Source organism: Ambystoma mexicanum, chromosome 12 (genome assembly GCF_040938575.1).
Source record: "Ambystoma mexicanum isolate Mex_15411 chromosome 12, UKY_AmexF1_1, whole genome shotgun sequence".
Lineage (NCBI taxonomy): Eukaryota > Metazoa > Chordata > Amphibia > Caudata > Ambystomatidae > Ambystoma > Ambystoma mexicanum.
The window spans coordinates 430360174-430382107 of record NC_090936.1 but is presented as its reverse complement, the minus strand read 5'-3'; the positions used below and the strand labels follow the sequence as shown (position 1 = coordinate 430382107).

Sequence of the window (21934 nt, the reverse complement as noted above, 5' to 3'; positions counted from 1 at the left end):
GACGGGGAGGCCAGAAGGGACACTGTGTCGAGCCTCGCTCCCAGAAACAGTGCGACTTGCGCGGGCACCAGGTGGGATTTGGCGTAGTTCACGGAGAATCCCAGGTCCGTGAGGAGTTGGACGGTCCTTGCCGTGTGGACCACGGCGAGCTCCCTCGTCTTGGCGCGGATGAGCCAGTCGTCCAGGTAGGGGTAGACGTGAATCCCCTCGCGGCGCAGCTGCGCCGCCACCGGTGCGAGGCACTTGGTGAAAACCCTGGGTGCCGACCGCAGTCCGAAGGGAAGGGCTTTGAACTGGTAATGACGCCCTTGGACCACGAATCTGAGGAATTTTCGGTGCCCCTTTAGGATGGGAATGTGGAAGTAGGCATCCTCCAAATCCAACGACGATAGGAAGTCTCCTTCCTCCAGCTGACCCAGGACGTGCTGGAGGGTGACCATCCGGAACTTCTGCGCCTTGATGAACTTGTTCAGGCGTCGCAGGTCCAGGATGGGGCGCCATCCTCCCGTCTTCTTCTTCACGAGGAAGTAACGCGAGTAGACTCCGGAGCCCCGAAGCCTCTTTGGGACGAGTTCGATGGCGCCCTTTCTGAGCATCGCCTTTACCTCCAGGAGAAGTTGAGGGACGTGAAGTTCTTTCCTGGCCACGGGGGGGACGCGCGGGCACCTTCTTTGAAACTCGAGCGCGTGGCCCCGGGCCAGGGCGTCCAGCACCCAACGGTCGGTGGAGATGGACTCCCACACGCTGACGAAGCCCGCCAGCCGGCCTCCCACCGGGGTGCTTCGGTGGGGGCCCGACCCCACGGCCGGTTCAATCCTGCTTGGACGCGGCCTTGCCGCCTTGGCCTCCTTGGCGACGACGGCGGGGGCCGCCAGACTTGCCTCGTCCTCTGTAGGCCTCTTGCGACGACGAGCGGGCCGCTTGACGGTAGGAAGCGAAACCGCCGCCGGAACCTTTGGAGGCGCCCTTGCCTCCGCCGCTCCGAAAGGGCGTCCGCCGTTGCTGCAGTACTCCAAGGGCCCGGGCCGTCTCAGTATCCGCCTTGATGGCCTGAAGGGAATCGTCCACTGTCTTCCCAAACAGGTTGTTCCCGTCGAAGGGCATGTCCAGGACCCTGGTCTGGACGTCCTGCCGAAAGTCCGTAGCCTTGAGCCATCCGCGACGTCGAAGGCAAACGCCGTTGCCCATCTGGCGGAACCCAGTGTCGGCGATGTCCGTCGCCACGGTGATGGCGTGGTCCGAGGCCACCTCACCTTCCTGCAGGATCTCAAGGGCCTCCGCCCTCTTGTCGTCCGGCAGAAAATCCAGCAGGGGAGCTATCTTGTACCAGAGTTCCCTGTCGTAGCGGGCCACGATAGCCAAGGCGTTGGCCGCTTTAATCGTCGTCGCCGCCGACGAGATGACTCTGCGTCCCATGGCATCCAATTTCTTTCCCTCGCCGTCCGGCGGGGAAGTCGACGTGGAGGCCGCACCCCCCCCCGCTTTCTTCCTGGCTGCCGCGGAGACGACGGAGTCCGGGGTAGGCTGCGCCCGGAGGCATAGGGGGGCCGAGTCCGGGACCCGGTACTTTTTCTCGTACCGGTCTCTTTTCGCTGGCGTCGTGGAAGGGTTCTTGAGGAGGGAAAGGCCCTCATCCCAAATGTCGTCCAACAGAGGCACTGCGAGGACCGTCTTCCTCTTGGTCTCGCGCCGTTGGTAAAGGAAGCCTTCCTTTTTCTTCTCCTCAGGGCAGAGTTGGAAAAGCTCGGATGCCCTGGCGATCATTGAGTGGAACGATCCAATCTCGTCGGGCGGAGAAGCCCTGGGGGGAGGCGACGACGGAAAATCCTCGTCGTATGCCTCGTCGTCCGTACCCGTCGCTGCCGTGTCAGTCCCCGTATCATCCCCTCGGGTGGACGGGGAGGAGGGCTGGACGGGGCGCGACGGTTGAAAAGGAGGCGGTGGATGGATCCTTCTTTTCTTGGTAGGGGGAACACCAGAAGGTCCCGGTTCTGGATCCCCCGACGGGAGAGGTTCCTCCGTCGGTAACGGTAGTCTCGTCCTTATCTCGGAGCATAAGGACTGTATAGCCAACAAAATGGCCGCTGAGTTGTCTTGCGGCGCTGGCAGAGGGGAATCCGACGGGCGAGCAGGGGCCCCGTCGGTATCCTCGACGATGTCGTCGTCGTCACCTGCGTCGGGGCCCATTCCGACGGGCTGGTCTTGTTCCACGCCTAGGCCGTGGCTTAAGACCTCGATCAGTTCCTCTTCTGAGGTTGAGGCCGAATCTACGACGACGCCCTGCCCCCCCTTCTTCCCCACGGAGGGTTTCACGGGGGTCCTATCGATGGGCACGAAAGAAGACTCCCTCCGAGGAGGCAGGGAGATTCTGGGCCCCGAGGCCGCCACCACTGGTGCAGCCTCCACAGGCTGGGCCAGGGCCGCCGCGACCGTTTCGATAGAGGGCTTGGTCGAATGGATCAAGGCCTTCACCACCTTAGGTGCGCTCACCGCCTTATCCTTGAGGGAGGGGGCACTGCCACGCTCCTCCTCTGCCTTAGAGCTCGACCGGGGTCTCTCCAGGAGCTTCGCCGGGTGCTCGGCCTTCCTCTTACCCGACCCAGAGCGTTGGCTCGTGGTTGATGGTGCCGGGGAGGGTGCGCCCTGCCTGGCGCCCGTAGAGCCCGACCGTTCGGCGCTCCCGGTGCCAGCGGACTCGCGGTGCTTGGCCTTATGTTGGGCCCCCGTCGCCGGGGCGCCCTCAAAGGTCTTAGAAGACCGCTCAGATTTCTTCTTCTTCTCGCCAGACGGGCTCTTACCCTCCAGCCAGCTGGCGAGACGTTGATGGCGGTCCTTCATGGTCCGTTCCGACATGTTGCCGCAAAACGCACAGTCCTTCTCCACGTGCGTCTTGTCCCCATGAAGGCAGTAAAGGCAGAAAGAGTGTTCGTCCTCCTTGAAGACGTTCTGCAGCTGGCATCCAGGGCAGGCCCTGAACAGCTTTCCGGGCGTCGAGCTTCCCTTCTCCTGGGCCATCTCCGAGACCGGGCCTGAGAAGCTTCTGGAGTCCTCCGAAGTGTAGCTCGACGAAATCTTCACCCTTGAGGGGCACAGATGAATCCGACACGGGTCCCCGTTGATCGGATGTAGGATCGGTGGAGCTTGAGGCTCTTTTGACCGAAAGAATCGAAGTTTTTGTGAAAAAGCGCGAAAAAATAGCACTAACGCTCGAGAGCAATAGCACGAGGATCCCAACACATGAACGTGCGGTAAAAATCTGAAGATGGCTGCCAGAGGCGGTGCTTAGGTAGAGGGCAGTCATTGGCTGTGGTCAGTATGACGCAGAGACCAGTGATTGGTTATTACTACGAAAGACAGATCAGAAACGAAACTGATACTGGTTTTTTCTTTACCGAGGATTCCCAGCCTGACGACGGGGAATATTCATGAGCATGTGAATCCATGCCAGACCCCATGCTGGAGAACCAGAGAATCACTTGGGCAGTGTACCAGCAGTCGTGGGCACCAGAGCAGGCAAACTTAGGGGGACACAGAACTACATGACATTGCATTCCACGCTACTGAATATTGCAGGAGGGTGCCACTGACCGTGCCACACTAACCTCTTGCAATTTCTAACTGAGAGCAATCGCGATCCTCGGTTAATTCGCCAATCCAAACAGGAGGCTAACGTAAGGCTAATGATGAGGAATCACCAAATAAAAAGGAATAGCCGATGAAATTCCCAAATTCAAACCCAAAAGGGAATAATCCAAAGGAAGAGTAGGAGGAGACTCGGACCCTTTGGAAGGAGCACAGAGCAGTCAAGGAGAGGATCCTGAGGGATACAGATGTGGCTGACCCTTCTTTTATCTTGCAGAGTAAAAAGGGGAAGAGTTCCCAGAAATGGTCTAACTGGTGTAGCCGAAATAGACTCTGGGATAAACTGCTGTGCCCTACCAGAAAGAAACCGATCAAGGGAAACCGATCAAAAGAGAGCCTCTCACACCAGGACCACTCAGGAGGTGAAAGATCACGTCGTTCCGCCTGGTGGAACTAGAGACTTCATGGCATAGAACCTCTGCAAGTAACCCTAATGTGGACACCCTTGCCCGTGGTAGTATGGCAAACCAATCATTTTTGCTGCCCAACAAGAATCCAGGGAAAGTGGATGGAGGGGAAGATCCCCATCTCAACCTACCAGGTAGGTCTAGGTGGGACCAAGTGAATCTAAGAGAAGATGAAGAACAAATAAGATAGGTGGTGAGAAACCTGTAACTCAAGGTTTAGAGAGAAACCTGTATAGAAATTGGAATACAAAGACGGGCAAGACAACTCATTGTGGATTGTGAAACCTATAACTGTGGAAAGCGACTTTCCAGGATCCTGAATCCAGGGTCTCAAGAATAAGGGTTGAGAGTCAAAAGGTTCCATAAGCACCAGTTTAATGACCCATGGGCATAAGGATTGGGACAAAGTAATGATGCATCCAGACCAGAATCAGGGTGAGGAGCCGAGTAACTCTTAACAAGCCAAGGGCCACAGGGGCCAATCCAGGAATCTGAAAATGGGTAGAGAGAGTCCTTACTTCTGAAAGGGGATCTGGAGCACTGAGTGAAAGCAGAGTTTGAGGAGAGGGGACCCAGAAGGAGCAACCTTCAAAAGGAATGGTTACATTGTCGCTATAGTAGTTTAGGTCTGGACATATGGAGGACAGGTTTTTAATTGATTTGATCAATCCTTCAAACTTCAGCTATGAGAGTAGAATAGCCGGAAGATGAAGGACTTCTTAAGAATACGTCTATTGGATTTGTGTTCACCACTGTTGGAATCTACTTTTTGGTGTTCAGATTAGGCTGTCTCTGTTGGAGACAAGGACTTGCTAAGATAGAGAAGCCTGATACAGTGGAAAGAGGACCCATCTTCTAAGACAAGAGCTGGTGTTTCCTTTATCTGAACCCTGCCATCTTTCTAGTGACGTATGTTTGTAGGAGTACCCAATAGGTGTTCACCCCCACCTTTCCCATGTATTACAAATAAAAATTAGTTGAAACTATCTGGTGCGTCACCTACTCACTGCTAGAGCAAGCACAGTAGGTTGTCGAGGACTAGGTCAGGCTCTTCGAAAAATAAACCAGATGGGTCAGTGGGTTTATAGATGACCACAATGCTGAGAGTGCAGAGGGATCAAACGCAGACATGTGTGTTTCAAAGGGAGGATGGGGGAGGGTGCAATGTAAACGAAGGAGCAGGCTTGGTGGAGTGAACTTATGATGCAAACAACAGTTACCAAGGTAACAGTTTTAAAAAAGCCTTTAAGTTGTTCTTTTTCAATAGAACTTCCAAATGCCAACCTTGATAGCATCTGTTTGTGAAATGCCAACCCATAATAGCCCAAATCAGGAGCCTCTACAGGCTTCCAGTTCAAGCAACAGCCAAATTAAATACTAGCTGCTTGGTCTACACGCACATGGTTGGGGTAACCTCCCCACCCCAGCTTAGAGACAAGACCCAGAGGTACATCCTACCCATCTCTCTCTGATTGTTGGGGGTCTAACCTCGGGACCAACCACTGCGAGAAACAAGGAGGCCAACAGTTCTCAGCGATGGGCTCCCACCTCACAAAAAGCTGAACTGAAGACACCAGATAAACCCAATCCCCACTTTTAATTTGACGCACTAGATTAAAACATCACAGCCCCACACACCCCCTCTAGTTTCCTGGCAATCTGCAAACCTCCTTTTCTAGAACCTCACCTCAATGAGGTTCAATGCTTCTGCAAATGCCATGTAACATGTTCTCTGTTGGCATCACGCTGCTGCAGCTGCACTTCAAGTCAGTACATGTGCAGCACTGGTCACCAGTACACGTGCAGCACTGGTCACCAGAACATGTGCAGCACTGGTCACTGTTCTTTCACATGAACACGAGAGTCAAGGAACAACTTAGTTTGATGATCAAGTTACATAAAGTTTAAAAAAAAAAAAAACAACAGCTAAAAAACATAAGCACTGGAACTTCCAGTGCTTAAGAGCCAAAAACCCAGCAGGTTTTCCAACACACGGAATGGTTCCAGTGCTATAAAACCCAAAGATGGCATTTTCTAATTTCCTTTCCTCTGAGCTGTGGAAAAAACATTTCCCTGTAAAGGAGGAAGAAGCCAGAAAGCGACGCAGCCTCCTTCACATTCAGCTCTGGAAAATTGAAGCAATGGCCGTAGACTCCGGCCAACGAATCACTGTGTGTAGGGCCCCTGCGCAGAGGGAGACGCCCAGCAGAAGTTGCTCATCGGGGCACGGGAACAGAGGCAGGGTGCCCTATAGGCAAAGCGAGATTTCGCACAAGCCCAGCGTCTCCACCTGGTCTGGTGTTCTGCAGGTGGCGGTGGGGTCATAAAGTTGTACGAGATTAGACTGGTGAACTGGCAGCTACAGCACCAACACCCTAGATCTACCAGACCGAGCGGGGACCACATTGGCTACTCCTGTCGCTCCACTTCTGCACCAGGCGAGTTAACCAATCAACCCGATAAAGGCCAAACCTACACCTTGCCGCCATCCACGAAAAAGGCCAAGCACTTTGAAGCAGGTGCAAGGTGCTCGCAGCGCTCCAAAAAACATCCAAACAAACAAATAATACACGTGAAACAGGCCCCAAGCCACCAAGATGGCATTAAGGCCCACAATAAGAGTGACAAACGTTCACCAATAAAGGGTTGCCTTCCTACCCGCACAATTTAGTGCAAGAGACAGCAAAGTGCACAAGCATTTGGCGCCACCCAATTCATGCGTTCTCAGTTTCCGTCTGGGCTGCGCGCTAATACTTTGCTCGTTCTACACCACTTCCTCAGCAGGCTTGGAACCATCTCAACCTTGCCACTTGCCGTATGAATAGCAAGTCTCCCAACAACCTTTGGTCCCTCAAGGACCACTTCACGCTTTTAACGACTGCTACCTTTCAAAGTGAGTAGGCTGCTGTGGCACAAAGGGAGGCGGGCGAGTGGGGGGTGGGGGTTCAGTAGTGCATGCTGACGATTCCTGGGAGAGCCTAGAACTGGCTGAAAAAGAGTCGCATCTTCTCAACACCCGTGGAACACCAAAAGGTAACTGTCTTGGTATCCCACATATTGAGTCCCCCGGGCCACCGATCTACCCTGCCAACAGAACAGTGCATTTGGGGGCTCATGGCCCCTGGGGGCCCAAGGCTCAGGCTCGAGGCCAGTCCCTGTGGTGCACGGATGCACCTCTGTTTCTCATGTTTGGGACGCAAAGACTGGTCTTGAGCTTTTTTGCACAGTATTCTTATTTAAGACGTTCAGAATTGTATTTGCGGGTGTATCAGGTGTAGTGGTGATCTGGTTGGTTTAGACTGGGTCTAACCCCCTTTTTTTTCTCCTTTTGTTTTTTACTCACTTTATTTTTCTCATTGATTTGTTATTGCTTGACCGTATCATTGATATCTTATCAGGTTCATTTGCATTTCGTGTTCCCTACACAATTGGATTACTTTGGTTTAACTTCTAGATTTGGCATCAACAGTGTGTTGGATGTTTGTGGGTGATATGTCTTGGTAGGATATGATACCATTTGCCAGGACTGTCTGGAAATTGCGCCCTCCCCCCGACCCTCCCAACCCGCCGGCAGCAGTGTTGGAAATACTGTGGGATTCCAGGGTGTGTGGGCGTGGGAGGGAGGTGGTCGGTCAGTGGGGTAGTGCTTTTAGGTTGCTTGCCGCCCCGGTTTTTCATCTTGGAACATCTGGTCACCCTAGCAGTGAGAACACAGAACCTTTTAACTGCATTACAGACCATCGATCTAGACTGAGTGTGCACAATGCAGGCCCTCGAAACACTACATATGCAAATGATGTCTCCATTTGCATCAATTGTAGGCAAACTTATGTGATGAATAACATTGGTTATCCTGCTAGAATAAAGGGCTTGCTTGCCTCGAAGACAAGAGTTTTGTACCTCCGTTGTTGTGCTGTAGGTACCTGTAGATGTGGATTATAATTTTATCCAAATGAATATTTTTTTTGTATTTTGTTTACAAGAAATATTTTTCTAGCACATTTTCATTTTAGGATTTTAGTTGTGAAATTTAAAGCTGTATAAATCGGGTTTGGACTTTAGATGCGGTAAATTAGTTAGGTTTGTTCCGCTTTGTGACTACGGTTTGATCCGGTTGATGACTTGGGCTGTATAACCGGTGGTCCTTAAATATGAATGCGCTGTAGGTACCAGACAGCTCCCAAAATACAGATTCCCAGCACTGAAAACACAACCAGCAAATAGGATTAATGGTTAGGTAAACAAGGTGGTCTTCACCGCTTTCCTGGGTTATAAATAGTCCCTCAGACAGCAAGGAAGAGGGGTAAAGCATTCCAGAACAGGGATTCAACTACAGCCAATCTCCTGCCTTCAGTCTTTTGTCTCAAACTTCGGAGGCCAAAGTAGACGAAGCGGACGAGCGCAGAGAGCAAACAGGATTGTAGACACAGAATGGGTCGCACACAAACAGAAACCCTACAGCATATAAAGCACAGTGTGTGCTACAAGGGCGTAGGCTTGACCTTCTGCTGCACAGACAGCCAGTGCAGAGGGCGCAAAGCAGGACTGGTGCAATCTGCACACCTCCACCATAACAGAAGAAGCGCTGCAGGCGATACCGCCGATAAGCCGGGCGGACACGATATGGGCTGTCGGCGTAGTGTATCTGGATCATTCCCACGGTCAGAATAAACGGCACTTTGTAGGTGTAGGGTGGCAGTGGGAGGATCCTCTACGTGCCTATAGCTCCTGTCTACAGTGACAACCATTTGTCAGAAATATTGTGGTTTCCACTAAAGAAAGTCCCTATTCCCTCTGCCCGACTGTGGTTTCCCGGAATTCAGTCTTTGTTGCTGTTGCGCAGCCAATCCTTTTCGCTTTCACCTCTGGCAGGTGGCTTCGCATTGCCAGATTAATTTCCTGGTGTTTACACAGGGTGCCTAAAAAAATGCTACCTGACAATTCTGGCCTCCACACTCCTAAAGGCTTCCAAAGCACATCCATCTCGGGGCCATCACACAACCATGCGTCCGGTAATTCCAGTGCTTCCATCCAAGGTACTGGAAACTGCCTTCACTGTAAATGGCTTGTCAGCATATTTCTGATTTGATCTCTTTCATGATCTTATTTCCGCTTGATCCACTGCCTCCCATTCCAGGGGCACTCCTACACGTACGACGTTCCCTTTACCTGAACCCTTCCCATAAACCCAATTTATTAATTATGTGGATCCCTTTCCTAGACTTGCTTCTCGTGATCCTTCACTTTCGCCCTGGATTTTTTTCCTTCTGCCTCCATATATTGGGGTTTGGTTACCCCCGTCTGCAGAATATGCCAATTTCCCTGTAAAGCTGCTACAGTGGTGATTGGCGCAGTATAAAGCGTTTGTTACCCTGGCGCCTGGGCATAGAATGCCATATGCAACCACGGTCTAAAAGCTGCATCTTTATTGGATAAAATGAGGAAGGTAATTCCGTTTCTGAAAGGAAGTCTGATAATCAAGCCCCCCCCCTTTCCATAAATACTCCATGAGGAGGGTAATTCCGTTTCTGAAAGGAAGTCTGATAATCAAGCCCCCCCCTTTCCATAAATACTCCATGATGAGGGTAATTCTGTTTCTGAAAGGAAGTCTGATAATCAAGCCCCATCTTTCCATAAATACTCCATGAGGAGGGTAATTCCGTTTCTGAAAGGAAGTCTGATAATCAAGCCCCCCCCCCTTTCCATAAATACTCCATGATGAGGGTAATTCCGTTTCTGAAAGAAAGTCTGATAATCAAGCCCACCCCCCTTTCCATAAATACTCCATGATGAGGGTAATTCCGTTTCTGAAAGGAAGTCTGATAATCAAGCCCCCCCCCCTTTTCCATAAATACTCCATGATGAGGGTAATTCTGTTTCTGAAAGGAAGTCTGATAATCAAGCCCCCCCCCCCTTTTCCATAAATACTCCATGAGGAGGGTAATTCCGTTTCTGAAAGGAAGTTTGATAATCAGGGCAATTCCGTTTCTGAAAGGAAGTCTGATAATCAAGCCCCATCTTTCCATAAATACTCCATGAGGAGGGTAATTCCGTTTCTGAAAGGAAGTCTGATAATCAAGCCCCCCCCCTTTCCATAAATACTCCATGATGAGGGTAATTCTGTTTCTGAAAGAAAGTCTGATAATCAAGCCCACCCCCCTTTCCATAAATACTCCATGATGAGGGTAATTCCGTTTCTGAAAGGAAGTCTGATAATCAAGCCCCCCCCCCTTTTCCATAAATACTCCATGATGAGGGTAATTCTGTTTCTGAAAGGAAGTCTGATAATCAAGCCCCCCCCCCTTTTCCATAAATACTCCATGAGGAGGGTAATTCCATTTCTGAAAGGAAGTTTGATAATCAGGGCAATTCCGTTTCTGAAAGGAAGTCTGATAATCAAGCCCCATCTTTCCATAAATACTCCATGAGGAGGGTAATTCCGTTTCTGAAAGGAAGTCTGATAATCAAGCCCCCCCTTTCCATAAATACTCCATGATGAGGGTAATTCCGTTTCTGAAAGGAAGACTCCATGATGAGGGTCATTCCGTTTCTGAAAGGAAGTCTGATAATCAAGCCCCCCCCTTTTCCATAAATACTCCATGAGGAGGCTAATTCCGTTTCTGAAAGAAAGTCTGATAATCAAGCCCACCCCCCTTTCCATAAATACTCCATGATGAGGGTAATTCCGTTTCTGAAAGGAAGTCTGATAATCAAGCCCCCCCCTTTCCATAAATACTCCATGAGGAGGGTAATTCCGTTTCTGAAAGGAAGTCTGATAATCAAGCCCACCCACCCTTTCCATAAATACTCCATCCCAAATGAAAGTGTAAACATGTGCCTTGGCTGAAATAGTCTCCTGAAACCTTACCAGCATCCACGCTGTGGCAAAATGGCAGGGTCAAACGTTGCGTGCATGGTTGACAGCGGTGGGTGGTCATAATTTCGAAAAGAAAATGTCGACAGACAAAAATGTCGACAAAAAAATGTCGACTTTCGTTTTTTTTAATTATATATTTATTTTAGGGGTTCGGGAGTTTAAAAAAAGGGAAAAATTTTAAAAAAAAATTAAAAAATGGGGGTTGGGGGGGAACCCCCCCCCCATTTAAAAAAAAAATGCATTGAAAAAAAAAGTCGATGTTTTTTTTTCGACATTTTTTTTTCGATATTTTGACTTTCGACATTTTTGTTGTCGAAATTATCACTATAAACCGTTGACAGCTGCTGGAACACAATGCAACTGCTGGCAGAGGTTGCTTTTGAACTGTTTACACCTTAGTTTCAAATCATAAAATGTGTGTGGCCTCGTGCCATGCTAACTTGTAAAAATAAGCCATGTCTAGTTACACAACCACTGCAATTTGTTACCATGCTAGTGTTGGCACTGTGAGCAGAGTCCAACTTTAACAGGACAATGACTATTAGCGGTCTGCCCTGGCCGTCTCCACTATTGCGATTTGGGACAATGGCCAGAAAACGTCCTCCGATATGTCTGTAGGAAGGGTACACCTCCCTCCAGGAGATCTCCTGGGGGTCAGTAGTTGAAAGGCAGCACTGACAAAGTCACACTCACAGCAGGGTGACAGAAACTGGAGTCCCTTTTAAGTCAGCAGACATGGGAAGGGCCCGAGTTAGAGTAGCCAAAGGAGGCTGAGAGAGAGAGCGGTTCCGCAATGTTTGCTACGGTTAGGGCTCTCTACACTTCTTACCTCTTCCCCCCACCATTTCCTGCAGGACAAGGTACTCTGGGTATGATGGCAGAAGGTACTTGTTACAACAGCCTTGATTGGGCTCCTTTCAGCAGGTTTCCTTTGGACCAATCCCCTGTGGCAATTTGCCTTCCTAGGGAAAGAGGCACTTCTTTATTCATCTTTGGACTCAAGACCTGAAGGAGGATTTACTGGATCTATGTTTGGAGAAGTCTGTACTCCTAAGTCCTTTGCCATAGTGGTGAAGATAGAAGGCATCCAAGGCAGAGGCAAGCTCTGTCCCTTAGCCATTTCCAGAGAACAGTGGGTGGGAACTGCTGTGGACCAAGGCCGCTATGCTGGCTGCACTGCAGACATGACTGTTCACTGGAGGTGAATAACTCCCTGTAGATGCCAGGCAATTTCCTTGAGTGAAAGCCCAGAACTGAAGACACATCTTGTTCTGGAAACCTTGGATTGGGCCCTCTAACCACCCAGAAGACCAGAAGCAGCTAGAATCCTGTATTGTCACCGTGAAACATACTTGAGACGGATTGAGCGCACTCAGCGCACTTCAAACTGCCACAGGACCTGCGGTGCTGATTTTGGCATTGGATGCAACTTCAGACCATTTGCTGCACTTCAAGCCATGCAGGTGCCTGCTCGACCCATTCAAGCAGACTGGCTTGTCTCAACTCGATGGAAGGCTCAATATTTTGTGAGCAACTAATTTGAGTGCTGAATAGACTGCTGGCTGCCATCGACTCACCCATCTCGAATCTGACTCGACCCAGCAGAGCCATGGGCTCAATGGCCACCCAATCGCAACCATGAACCATTAGAAGCCATTGTCTCGAACACCAGCTCAAATAAACGGGAGCTTGAATCTTCAAAACAATGTCAGCAACCAGTTGGATTGCATTGACTTGAACGTCTCGACATCAGCCCGACCACAGGAAAAGCACTTAGAAGCCTGGCAAGGCGCTGTTGTGCAGCAGAATCGAGAAAAAAAAGGTTCTGTGATAGGTCCCTGTCTCCTTGGTCAACGTTTGGGACTATAGTGACTTTTAACCCCCCCTTTTTCTTCTTCTGTCTACAAAAACATTAACATTTCCAGAAATCCTTTCCTGAAAGTCCTGCTGATCAACCCAGGGTGCTCTTTCACATCAAATTCTGCATTCTCTGTGTTTCTTTTACAAGAGGGGGTTTGGGGGATTTTAATTTGTTTGCATTCGTTTGATTAAAGTCCTTCTATTTTTCTAGAATCTTGATTGGGCATACTTTTATTTTAGCAATTGTGTGAAAGATGTTTGGGTTTCAACTGTTATTAGACCACTACTTGTGGCGAGTCAGAAGCAGGAGTCGGACAAAGTAGTGGCATTTCCAATAAGAAATCTTCCCTATCCCTTAAGGGTTGGCCATACCTAAAAGAAAGATAACTCGGGTGCTCATCGTCAGGGTGGTTATCCAAACAAACAGTCTGTCCTCTATCTAATTCTATACTGCTCTAACCCTACCATTAAAGAGAAAAGGCTTCAACATGAAAGGGAATGGTACCAGGAGAATGACTCCCATCTCCTGGGAAAACTGGATTCATTTTAAGGGAATACTCAGCAATCATTTTGCAATAGCTTATTGAACAACAAGAAAATTCCAGGAGAATGACTCCTGTCTCCTTGTAAACGCAGTTCCGTCTTGACAACAAAAGAAAAAGTCAAAAGATAAGGGCAGGAGAGTAACTCCTTTCTCCTGACAACTTAGTTCAATCTTGGTAACAATGCTTAAGACCAGGAGCAGGACTCCCTTCTCCTGGTAACTGGTTCAATCTTAATTTTAAAAATATGCCAGGAAAATGGCTCCCTTCTACTGGTATCAAATAAAGGAGGAGGCCAGAAGGAAGATTCCCTTCTCCTGGCAAACTGGCTTCATATTTAGTAACAATTCTTAACAGTTCCTTGAATCCCTCCTAGGGACCTTCTATGGGTGAAGCGAGTGTCCAACAAGTGTTCTTTTCACGACAAAAAAAATTATATTATATAATAATATCTCCTCTTGCCTGATACTAAAGCAGGGGAGATCACTGTCAAGTGGATCTGGGCACCTTCCCTTTCTTTTGTGCACATTATTATTAGAAGATCTATTCTTGAAAGTTATTTTACTCTGTATATCCTTGTTATGCAGGAGAGTCCTCCCGAGGCACCTTGTATCTCTGTGTCCTTTCTCTTGGCCACTTTGACAAGGGAGATTACTCCTAGTATCTCCTTGTTTCTTACTTCAACACTGGCACGGTGATGAGGGAGATTACTCTCGACATACTTGTTACTCTTTGTGACAAAGGAGATTACTTCCGCTGAAGCTTCCACTCTGTGCGTTTCTTTGGCAATTACTGTGAAAAGGAGATTACGCTCGATGCACTCTTGTTTTTCAGACCTTCGGATTTCACTACTGTGACGAGGGAAATCACTCCCGAGATCCTCTGGACACTTGATTCTCTGATTATCACTACTGTGACGAGGGAGATTACTCACCAAGCTTTCTTGACTCTTTGGTCTCCCCGGACCTCACCCAGGTCTCCCACAGTTCCAGTTACCTTGTTTGTGTTGGGAACGCATGCCTGGTTCTTCCCGGGGTTGCGGGCAGTTTGCTGTTTGCTCAACGCTTGTTACTGGTGCAGCTACGCAAAGGCCTGGGGCTAGCAGGCTCAGTGTCATTGTCGGATCGAACAGTCCACCTCCTAGAGGTCAGGCCTCCAGCTCAATTTCCCTAGCACTACAGTGATCTCGGCTCTCTGCCGGCTAACAGGACTTCTCTGTGACCTCCACTCTTCAGAGGACCAACTTCTCTACACAGCTGACAGGTTCCAGGTGCAGACTTACCAGGCTTTGCTAGCTCCTTCCTGGCTTCTCTCTTCTTTCAGCCCCTCTTCTGTTTTTCTCTCTCCTAGCTGGGCCTACTGAGCACAGTGTTGTAGTCTTTTGGTTTTTTCCATGAGGTACTCTTCATGCTTCTTCGTGGCCACCTCTTCCCACTACTTTTAGAAAAAGGTATGTCATAATTTTATTTTTGATCATCTCAGTGGTGTCAAGTCTCAAGGAAGGAAGGGAGGGAATGTTACACTAACACACAGTAGTACTTTCAGCTGCAGACTATAGGGTTTGTATGGATGCAAGGGCAAGAGGATTAGGGAGTACCTTCACGGAACGAGAGTCATTATCCCCATGAGGGGAGTCTCTCCCTGTGAGGTCCCGCTTTCCACCACCCCTAGGGGGACTATTGGGTAGCGGCCTCATCACCCTATCCTCACAGGGAAGGGCTCCCCCGTGGGGAGAAGCGACGAGATCCTGTGAATCGTCACACCCTCCTAATGACATATACTGCCCTCGGCCTGCGCTACCACACAAGACCGAAGGAGATATCTTTTGGGATGCACCCATTTCACCTTTATGATTGAGATCACTGCTGGTTGAGTAGTAGTATAGGGCCGAGAAGGAGGTTTAGCCGCTGCTCATCGCAGTAGTCCTGCAGACCAGTAATCATTTCGTCACAGGGTGGGCATGGTCCCAGCACACATGGGCAGTTCTTCCATGTCCAAAATCATGATCTCAAACTTTGTTGCATTCAGTTTTAGCTTATGTCAGCAAAAATGAATTAAAAGGGACGTAAAATCATCAGAAGGGGGAAGTAGACTCGCCAATAGATGTGGAAAATCATGCCAAACAAATCCAGTCATTTGATAAGCGGGATCTAACAGAGATTAAGTTACCTATGTAAATGCCAAGCTGTCGGCAGGGTTGGGTGGTGTGGTGGCTGAAATAGCCTGTTCTATGCTAGCCAAAAAAGATTCAAGCTTCTGTCGTGCCTCATGCTCGATGCCGGCTCGACAGGATATTATAGTCGAGACCCATGGAAATATTTAGAATTGATAGTTCGATTTTAAGTCCAGTGATAAGAAAAGATTTATGTATGGTGTAGTTACAAAGGCTCTGCTTTGAAATCACTATGCACCAAAACGTTTCCGATAGCTCACGAGACAAATTGGCACAGTTGTGGCCCTTAGCGATTGCAACACATTGCTCAAAATTAGTTGACACCACCAAGAACAAAATCCTAATAGGCTTTTACCATACACCGCGGTAAACCGTTCACATATTCACTAACTGTTTCGAGTCTTAAAAGTTCAGATGTGGGACCTTCAAAACGGCACTTTACCAAAGGTTTGATGGTTTTCGAAAGCACGTCCATCACCCAAGCGTTTTTTTGTACTATGAAAAGAGTGATGGAACCAAACATTTTTAAGTTCTCCCTCCATTTATTACGGCAAGGATCAATGATGACAGGTTGAACTTCTCATAAGAAAAGCAAACACTGGTTACACCCGTTTACTTTCAAGCAGAGGCAAGATCAATGCAACTATAGTGTATGGGGTTGACAGGCTTGCAAGATAAGCAGTCACCCAAGACATTTGTGTACAGCCCGTAGTACACAAATCACCTAGCACTGCGGAATCAGCCCTTCATCCTTTTCCGGTTGATAAAATGGGTGCTATTAAATTTGGGAATAGCACTTAGATTAAGGAGGAATCTGGCCCATATAAAAGCAGACTATTATTTTTTTAATGGTGCACCCTGGTTGAGGAAACGCATGCAAGATTGTATCAAAGTGCTCATTTATTGTGTTGTATTTAAAAGTAAACCTTCCACAAAATTAATAAAAAACAGTAAATGAGCATAGATGTTTCAAATAACCATAAAAATGTCAAGCCTGTGGTAAGAGGGCTGTAATCTTAAACCAGACCACCATCAACAGTATTAAAAGAAAGCTGGTGTCCAGCCAGCACCCAGGTCCAAAGGGACTGGGATGACAACACTGAGGATCCCTGATAAAGCGGGCAAAATCAACAAGTCTCCAATTCTGAGGGATCAATAAAAAAAAGGGTGGAAATATTCTAAAGATCCTCGTCTTTTGCTTAATCCAAAATCACGATCTGGCCTGCTCTTTTTTGAACAGCCCCATTACTTCCAGTGTGTCTAACAATTAGCTCGAAAAGGTAAAGAAACATGTATTTTCAGGAACTGTCTTAAACTATTTTTATCTTTTAACCAAAAGCCACATCAATTATGTCTTAATGCAAAGTCCCATTTAAGAGCCCCTTTCGTCGATTTCCTGCAGGGCCATAGAGCATCAAAATGTTCATACAGTTGATAACAATTTGTCCTAAGAATTCTTTCCAGCTACAGGCATAACGCGAAAGAGACAAATTTGTATTACAATTAAGAGCATCCTTTACTACATATACAAATATTATTCTGAATGCAGTACCCGAAAGATTTTGCAACCTGGTAACCTTCATAAGACAAGCCCATGTTTCCAATCTTTTGCTTTTTAATGGAGTTGCATATTAATTACTACAAACACCAAATTTTACTCGAACGTGTTATACATAATTCTCAAGGGCTTCCTTGGGGCGGTTTAACACTGTGGAAATTGAGGTTCTCTTTCTGCTACTGAAAATCATATGCTGAATAGAGCCTGATCGCAATCAAATGTTTTATCCATGATGCCCGCTATATCATTAAAGCAATACAATTTTGCTCTGCCCACTGTTCTGCAGTCTTATTCATATCACAAGAGATTTGGGAATTTCGGAACATCCGCATTTTTGAAGATTCCAATTCATTAAAGGAAAGAACACAAAAAAAGTCTCATGGGAGTGTGCGTTCATTCGAGGTTCACAAATGTGCCTGATCAACAGTAGATTGAATAATTGTTATTCCCTTAATTGTAGATCTAATTACAAGGGACCCAAAATGTTTAACTTAAAAATATCCTCAATAGTACTGGCAAATTGCTAAATCCTCCCAATGACAATTGTGTAAAATGATCGTGTCAGACAAGGGTGAGATTCATTGCACAGGTCCCTGGGCTGGATGGCTTTCAAGGAGGCAGCCCCAAGAGGTAGCAGCGGGTTACACTGCACGCGTATGTTTCGGGAAATTGATTTTTAATGCTGAAATTAATGTTAATTTGCAGCTATGGGAGACATGAACTTCCTCCTTAGCAATGTATTGCGGCAACACACTCAAAGAGCGCACTCAGTAGTGGCGCGTTCAATGAGTGCACTCAACAATAGAAATAGAAACAAAGTGCAAGGTCTCATACGCTTGCGGATCTGCTTGGTTCTCGGAAGGCGCTGGCGGGTCCTTTGGATTAGTACCCACCAGCATAGTATAAAAGTACTCTGATGGCGCGGCCCCTTTTTAAAAGTGAAGTCATGATAAGAACGGCTAACGCTAACAGCAATAGTCTAGTTAAAGCAGTATTTCCTTCTAGATTTCAAAAAAATTAAAAACACAAACCCCCCGTCCCCGTGCTTGCCTCCTCCCTGAACATCAAGTTTTTGAGAATGCAACATAGATGCAGAGTACTTTCTGGTTAACAAAAGATGCTAAGTGCCATCGTGCATCACAGAGGCCTTCATACAACCATCGCACTGGTGACACAAACTTTCACCACCCAGGCATACTATTGCACACCAAGGAGGCAATGAGAGCCCGGGCAAGGATGCAATGGGTGCAATTATGATTACAGTAACAGAAAGAAAAAAGAAATCAGTATTTGGAATACCTCCTATTTTTAAAATACCACCCAATTAGAATTTGGGATTGCTTGGGATATTTCCTGCACAGTGTTCAAGGAAAGCACAGAGTTGGGCAAGTAAGCCATACTGTATCTACCCAATTCAGCACTTATACGCAGCCCATGCAGAAAATATCCAAACTGATCCCAACTCATAATAAGGTACTTAAGTCAAGGGTATTTCAAACAAACACGTTTTAAAAATACCACCATGCTCACGATGAGGGCCCATAGGTCCTCTTACAATGAGCAAAGGTGGGCTAGATGGGGCACCGACCTTCTGCCGGGCATTCACTTGTAACTTCAAAAGAAGCAGAAGTGAGGGGAAAGGATGTTTCTCTCTCTGTTACGGGACCAGTGGGGTGTGTGTGGATCACACCTCTAGTGAACCCACCAGCACTGTGGGGGCTCAGGGTGGGGAGTAGCCTTTCTTGGAAGTGCGTCTCAATGGGATAGAAATGGCTTGTACATAGACCAGGTAAGCTCCGTTATACTCAAAGCCCGCTTGCTGACCCATTGCATTATGGGCAGGCCGCTCGGGGCTTAGTTCAGGTAAGGAGTTTTGCCTTTGTCAGGTTGGTAACGGGTAGGGTTTGTTCCGCCCTGATCGATGGCCATACAGTTTGGCCTGTGGAGCAGCCAGTAGGAAAGACAGGGTGGTCAAGAAGGGTTGCCGCGAGGGCAGGTTTAGCTGTGCAATGTCCAGGAACTGACCATTGGTTCAGGGAGATGGGCAGTGGGGTCTTCAGGATGACTGTAAGGTTGGGCTAATGAGCCGGGAGACTAAGGCGGCTGGATCATTTGTTGAGGTGCTGGAAGTTAAAGGGTGATTAATATATTAGCTTGCTGTGTAGGGATTCTAGTGACAAGAAAACACGTTTTGTAGGTTAAGCCTTGTTCCTATGAAGCCTAGGGTCTGTTGTGCCATCGCCCCTGTGTACACATCTCCTCCTCAAGACTTCAAAACACAAAGAATCACAGCTGCCACCTTGGGACATTACGTTTCATTATGAATGACCATACATAAGGTGGAGCCATCCTGCTCCAGTTACTTACTGTGGTTCATGGGGTTATCTTCGGACGAGGCCACCAGTTGCAGGTACGCGGTCCAGAGCCCCATGATCAGCACCCCAAGTGCCACTAGCATTCGAAAGTGTCTCCGTAGAGACTTCAAGGGCAGCAGCTGTGGGACACGGCTCCACCACCACATCCTGGCAGCGGTGGAGGGCCGGGGCTGCTGCCCTCGTCCCCGTGTAGGGCCCAATCGTTTTGCCCGTTGCTGTCGTTGCCCAGTAGGGATTCCAAAACCTCCGGCCGCCGTGCTTCTGCCACAGTGTGGGGGTCCACAACCAGAGCCAACAGTGGTCCTGGCTCCCACAGGCTCCACCCACTCCGTCGGCTGCGCTCCCGACTTTGTGTGGATTACAAACTCCCGGTTGGCTGTGCTTTTGGCCGTTTGGTCCACAGTCAATGTTTCTTCATCTTCGAGTGGGCGCCATACTTTCACTTTTCCCAAACGTTGGCCAATATTCTGCCACACGTTCTTTCTGCAAGCTGCCCTTGCTCCCTCTGAGTCCACTCCCTGATCTCCCTTCTGTGATATTCCTCGTCCACGCCCCAGAAATCAATCGTCCTTCCCTCCCTGGGTCCCCTTACAACAACAGTCTAAACTTCACCTTATAACGCGTTCTAAGTATTTCTATTCATAACAAATACAAATTGTGCTTACAGAAAATCATCCGAGACCTCTTATAACAGGTGGCACTATTACCCCTCCCAGTGTTGTTCGGGCACGCTCAATACACGCAGCCTTCTCCCTTCCCGTGGGCACTCTCTATATGCCCTACTAGTTTATGCGCCTTCTCTTCTTGAGGTTCTTTACCTTTAAAATGTGCGATTCCCTCAATAGTCTCTTCCTAAATGGATGCCACCTGCTTGCCCCAAGGCTGTCACCAAGGCCTATTTGCGCTCGCTCTGTCCAGTGTGGCCCAATGTGTCTCCAGTTGGAACGCTCCCTTAGAACGTCGGACTTTGGGTCCCCTGCACGCTCTTCCGCGCAATACTCTCTCTTATGCTCGGGCATTGACAGAGCACCCGCTAATCCTTTCCAAACGTGCACCTTCCCCGTCAAAACACAACTCTGCCTTGACGTCTCTTTTGCCTGGGCTTTCTCTTTTCTTTGGGCACCCTGGCTGAGAAAGCCTTTTTCTTTCTTCCCTAACTTCTCCCTGGTGAAATACTGTATTCCCACTTTAACACTCTGCTCAGCAGGCTCTTCCCTCCACGCTCTCCCCCCCCCCCCCTTTCAGTCTGACACCCGGTCTTCTGCCGCCAAAACCCACTCGCTCACCTCTTCCTAGTGCCTCGCGAGACAAGCCGCAATACTCGTGAGCCCGTCTCTCTTGGCTATCTTATCTCCCCGGCGGTCTCTTTCTTCTCAGCACTGCTGCCCCAGAGAGAGTAGGACGCCCTTACAATGCTCCCATGCCTCGCTGCTAAGCCGCTGCGACAGCCTCCGCTTTCTGGCAGTATCTTCTCCGGTCAGCCGCTGTTGAGGGGGGTGTAGCCTCTCTCACTGAGCGTCTCGTCTCCCCCCGCCCGCTTCCTCCTTGCCCCCCTGCGGAGTTCACCTGCAGCTCTCCCGGAGTCAGAGGGATGAGCTCAGCGCATGGCAACGCCCTCCTTCCTGGCCCGGCTCAGCCCTGCCCTCTCGCGGACGGGTGAACACCAGCACCCATTGGCACCCTCGCCAGCCGCGGGTCTCCCGGCTCCTCTGTGCTTCCCTGCCCCGCCCTCTTTCTGAGAGGGTGGAGATGCCTGGGTGCAGGGACACTCCCAACCTGGTGCAGGGACACTCCCAACCTGCTGCAGGGAGCCGCCCTGACCGGCGGCCCCTCCGCTGAGCCAGAATGAGGTAGAGTTACAGCGCGCAGTTTCCCACCACCTCCAAAACTACTCGGCGCAGCGCAGGCCAACGGGATGCGGGTTGCGCACGTTGACTACGACGGGATTATAACCTAGGAGTCCTCTGTCACCCTCCAGATGTAGTTTCTGTCCATTGGTGGGGCTGCCCCTCGTAGTGCCATCCCCGGCCCCGCAGAGCCAATGTGTTGAGCGGGCCGTATATGTATTGGGCACTAGGCTCGTTCTCGAATCGTCTCGTCTCATTGGACCTGTTGGCTTTAAACTCCTACTTATGGCGCATGATCTTTGTTTCTGTTAAAGCATGCGCCGTTATGCCGCTCCAAAAATCACCTTCCCGTGGACTCTCCAACTTTGAAGACCATTGTCAAAATGAGCGGGAAGAATCGTCTGGATGAGATTCCCAATCCCTCAGAGACTAACGACGGGTTAATCATATGACATTGCCCATGACCGTGATCAGAGCTAAAAATAGAAAAAATGTACTCTTGGAACCCTTTCCTCGTTGTGGGGCGTTGCTGGGGTGAGGAGAAGGGGACCCGAGGAAGGTAGCCCCAAGGCAGGTCATATCTATTACAAGAACCCAGGGCTGGTAAATTTGCATAATAGCAAATAGCATTGTAGGAGCATAAGAATGCCAAC

The 21934-nt window shown here is 48.9% G+C and overlaps 1 protein-coding gene across 1 annotated transcript in view; it reads right to left on the bottom strand.

Annotated features, from left to right (window-relative positions):
- B4GALNT3 (beta-1,4-N-acetyl-galactosaminyltransferase 3) overlaps positions 1-21143 on the bottom strand; it is a 946759-nt gene extending 925616 nt beyond the window's left edge. The window contains exon 1 of the mRNA XM_069628599.1: positions 19427-21143. Coding sequence (XP_069484700.1) covers positions 19427-19580 — 154 coding nt within the window. The 5' untranslated portion in view covers positions 19581-21143. The remainder of the gene's footprint in view (positions 1-19426) is intronic.
- Between the last annotated feature and the right edge of the window lie 791 nt (positions 21144-21934).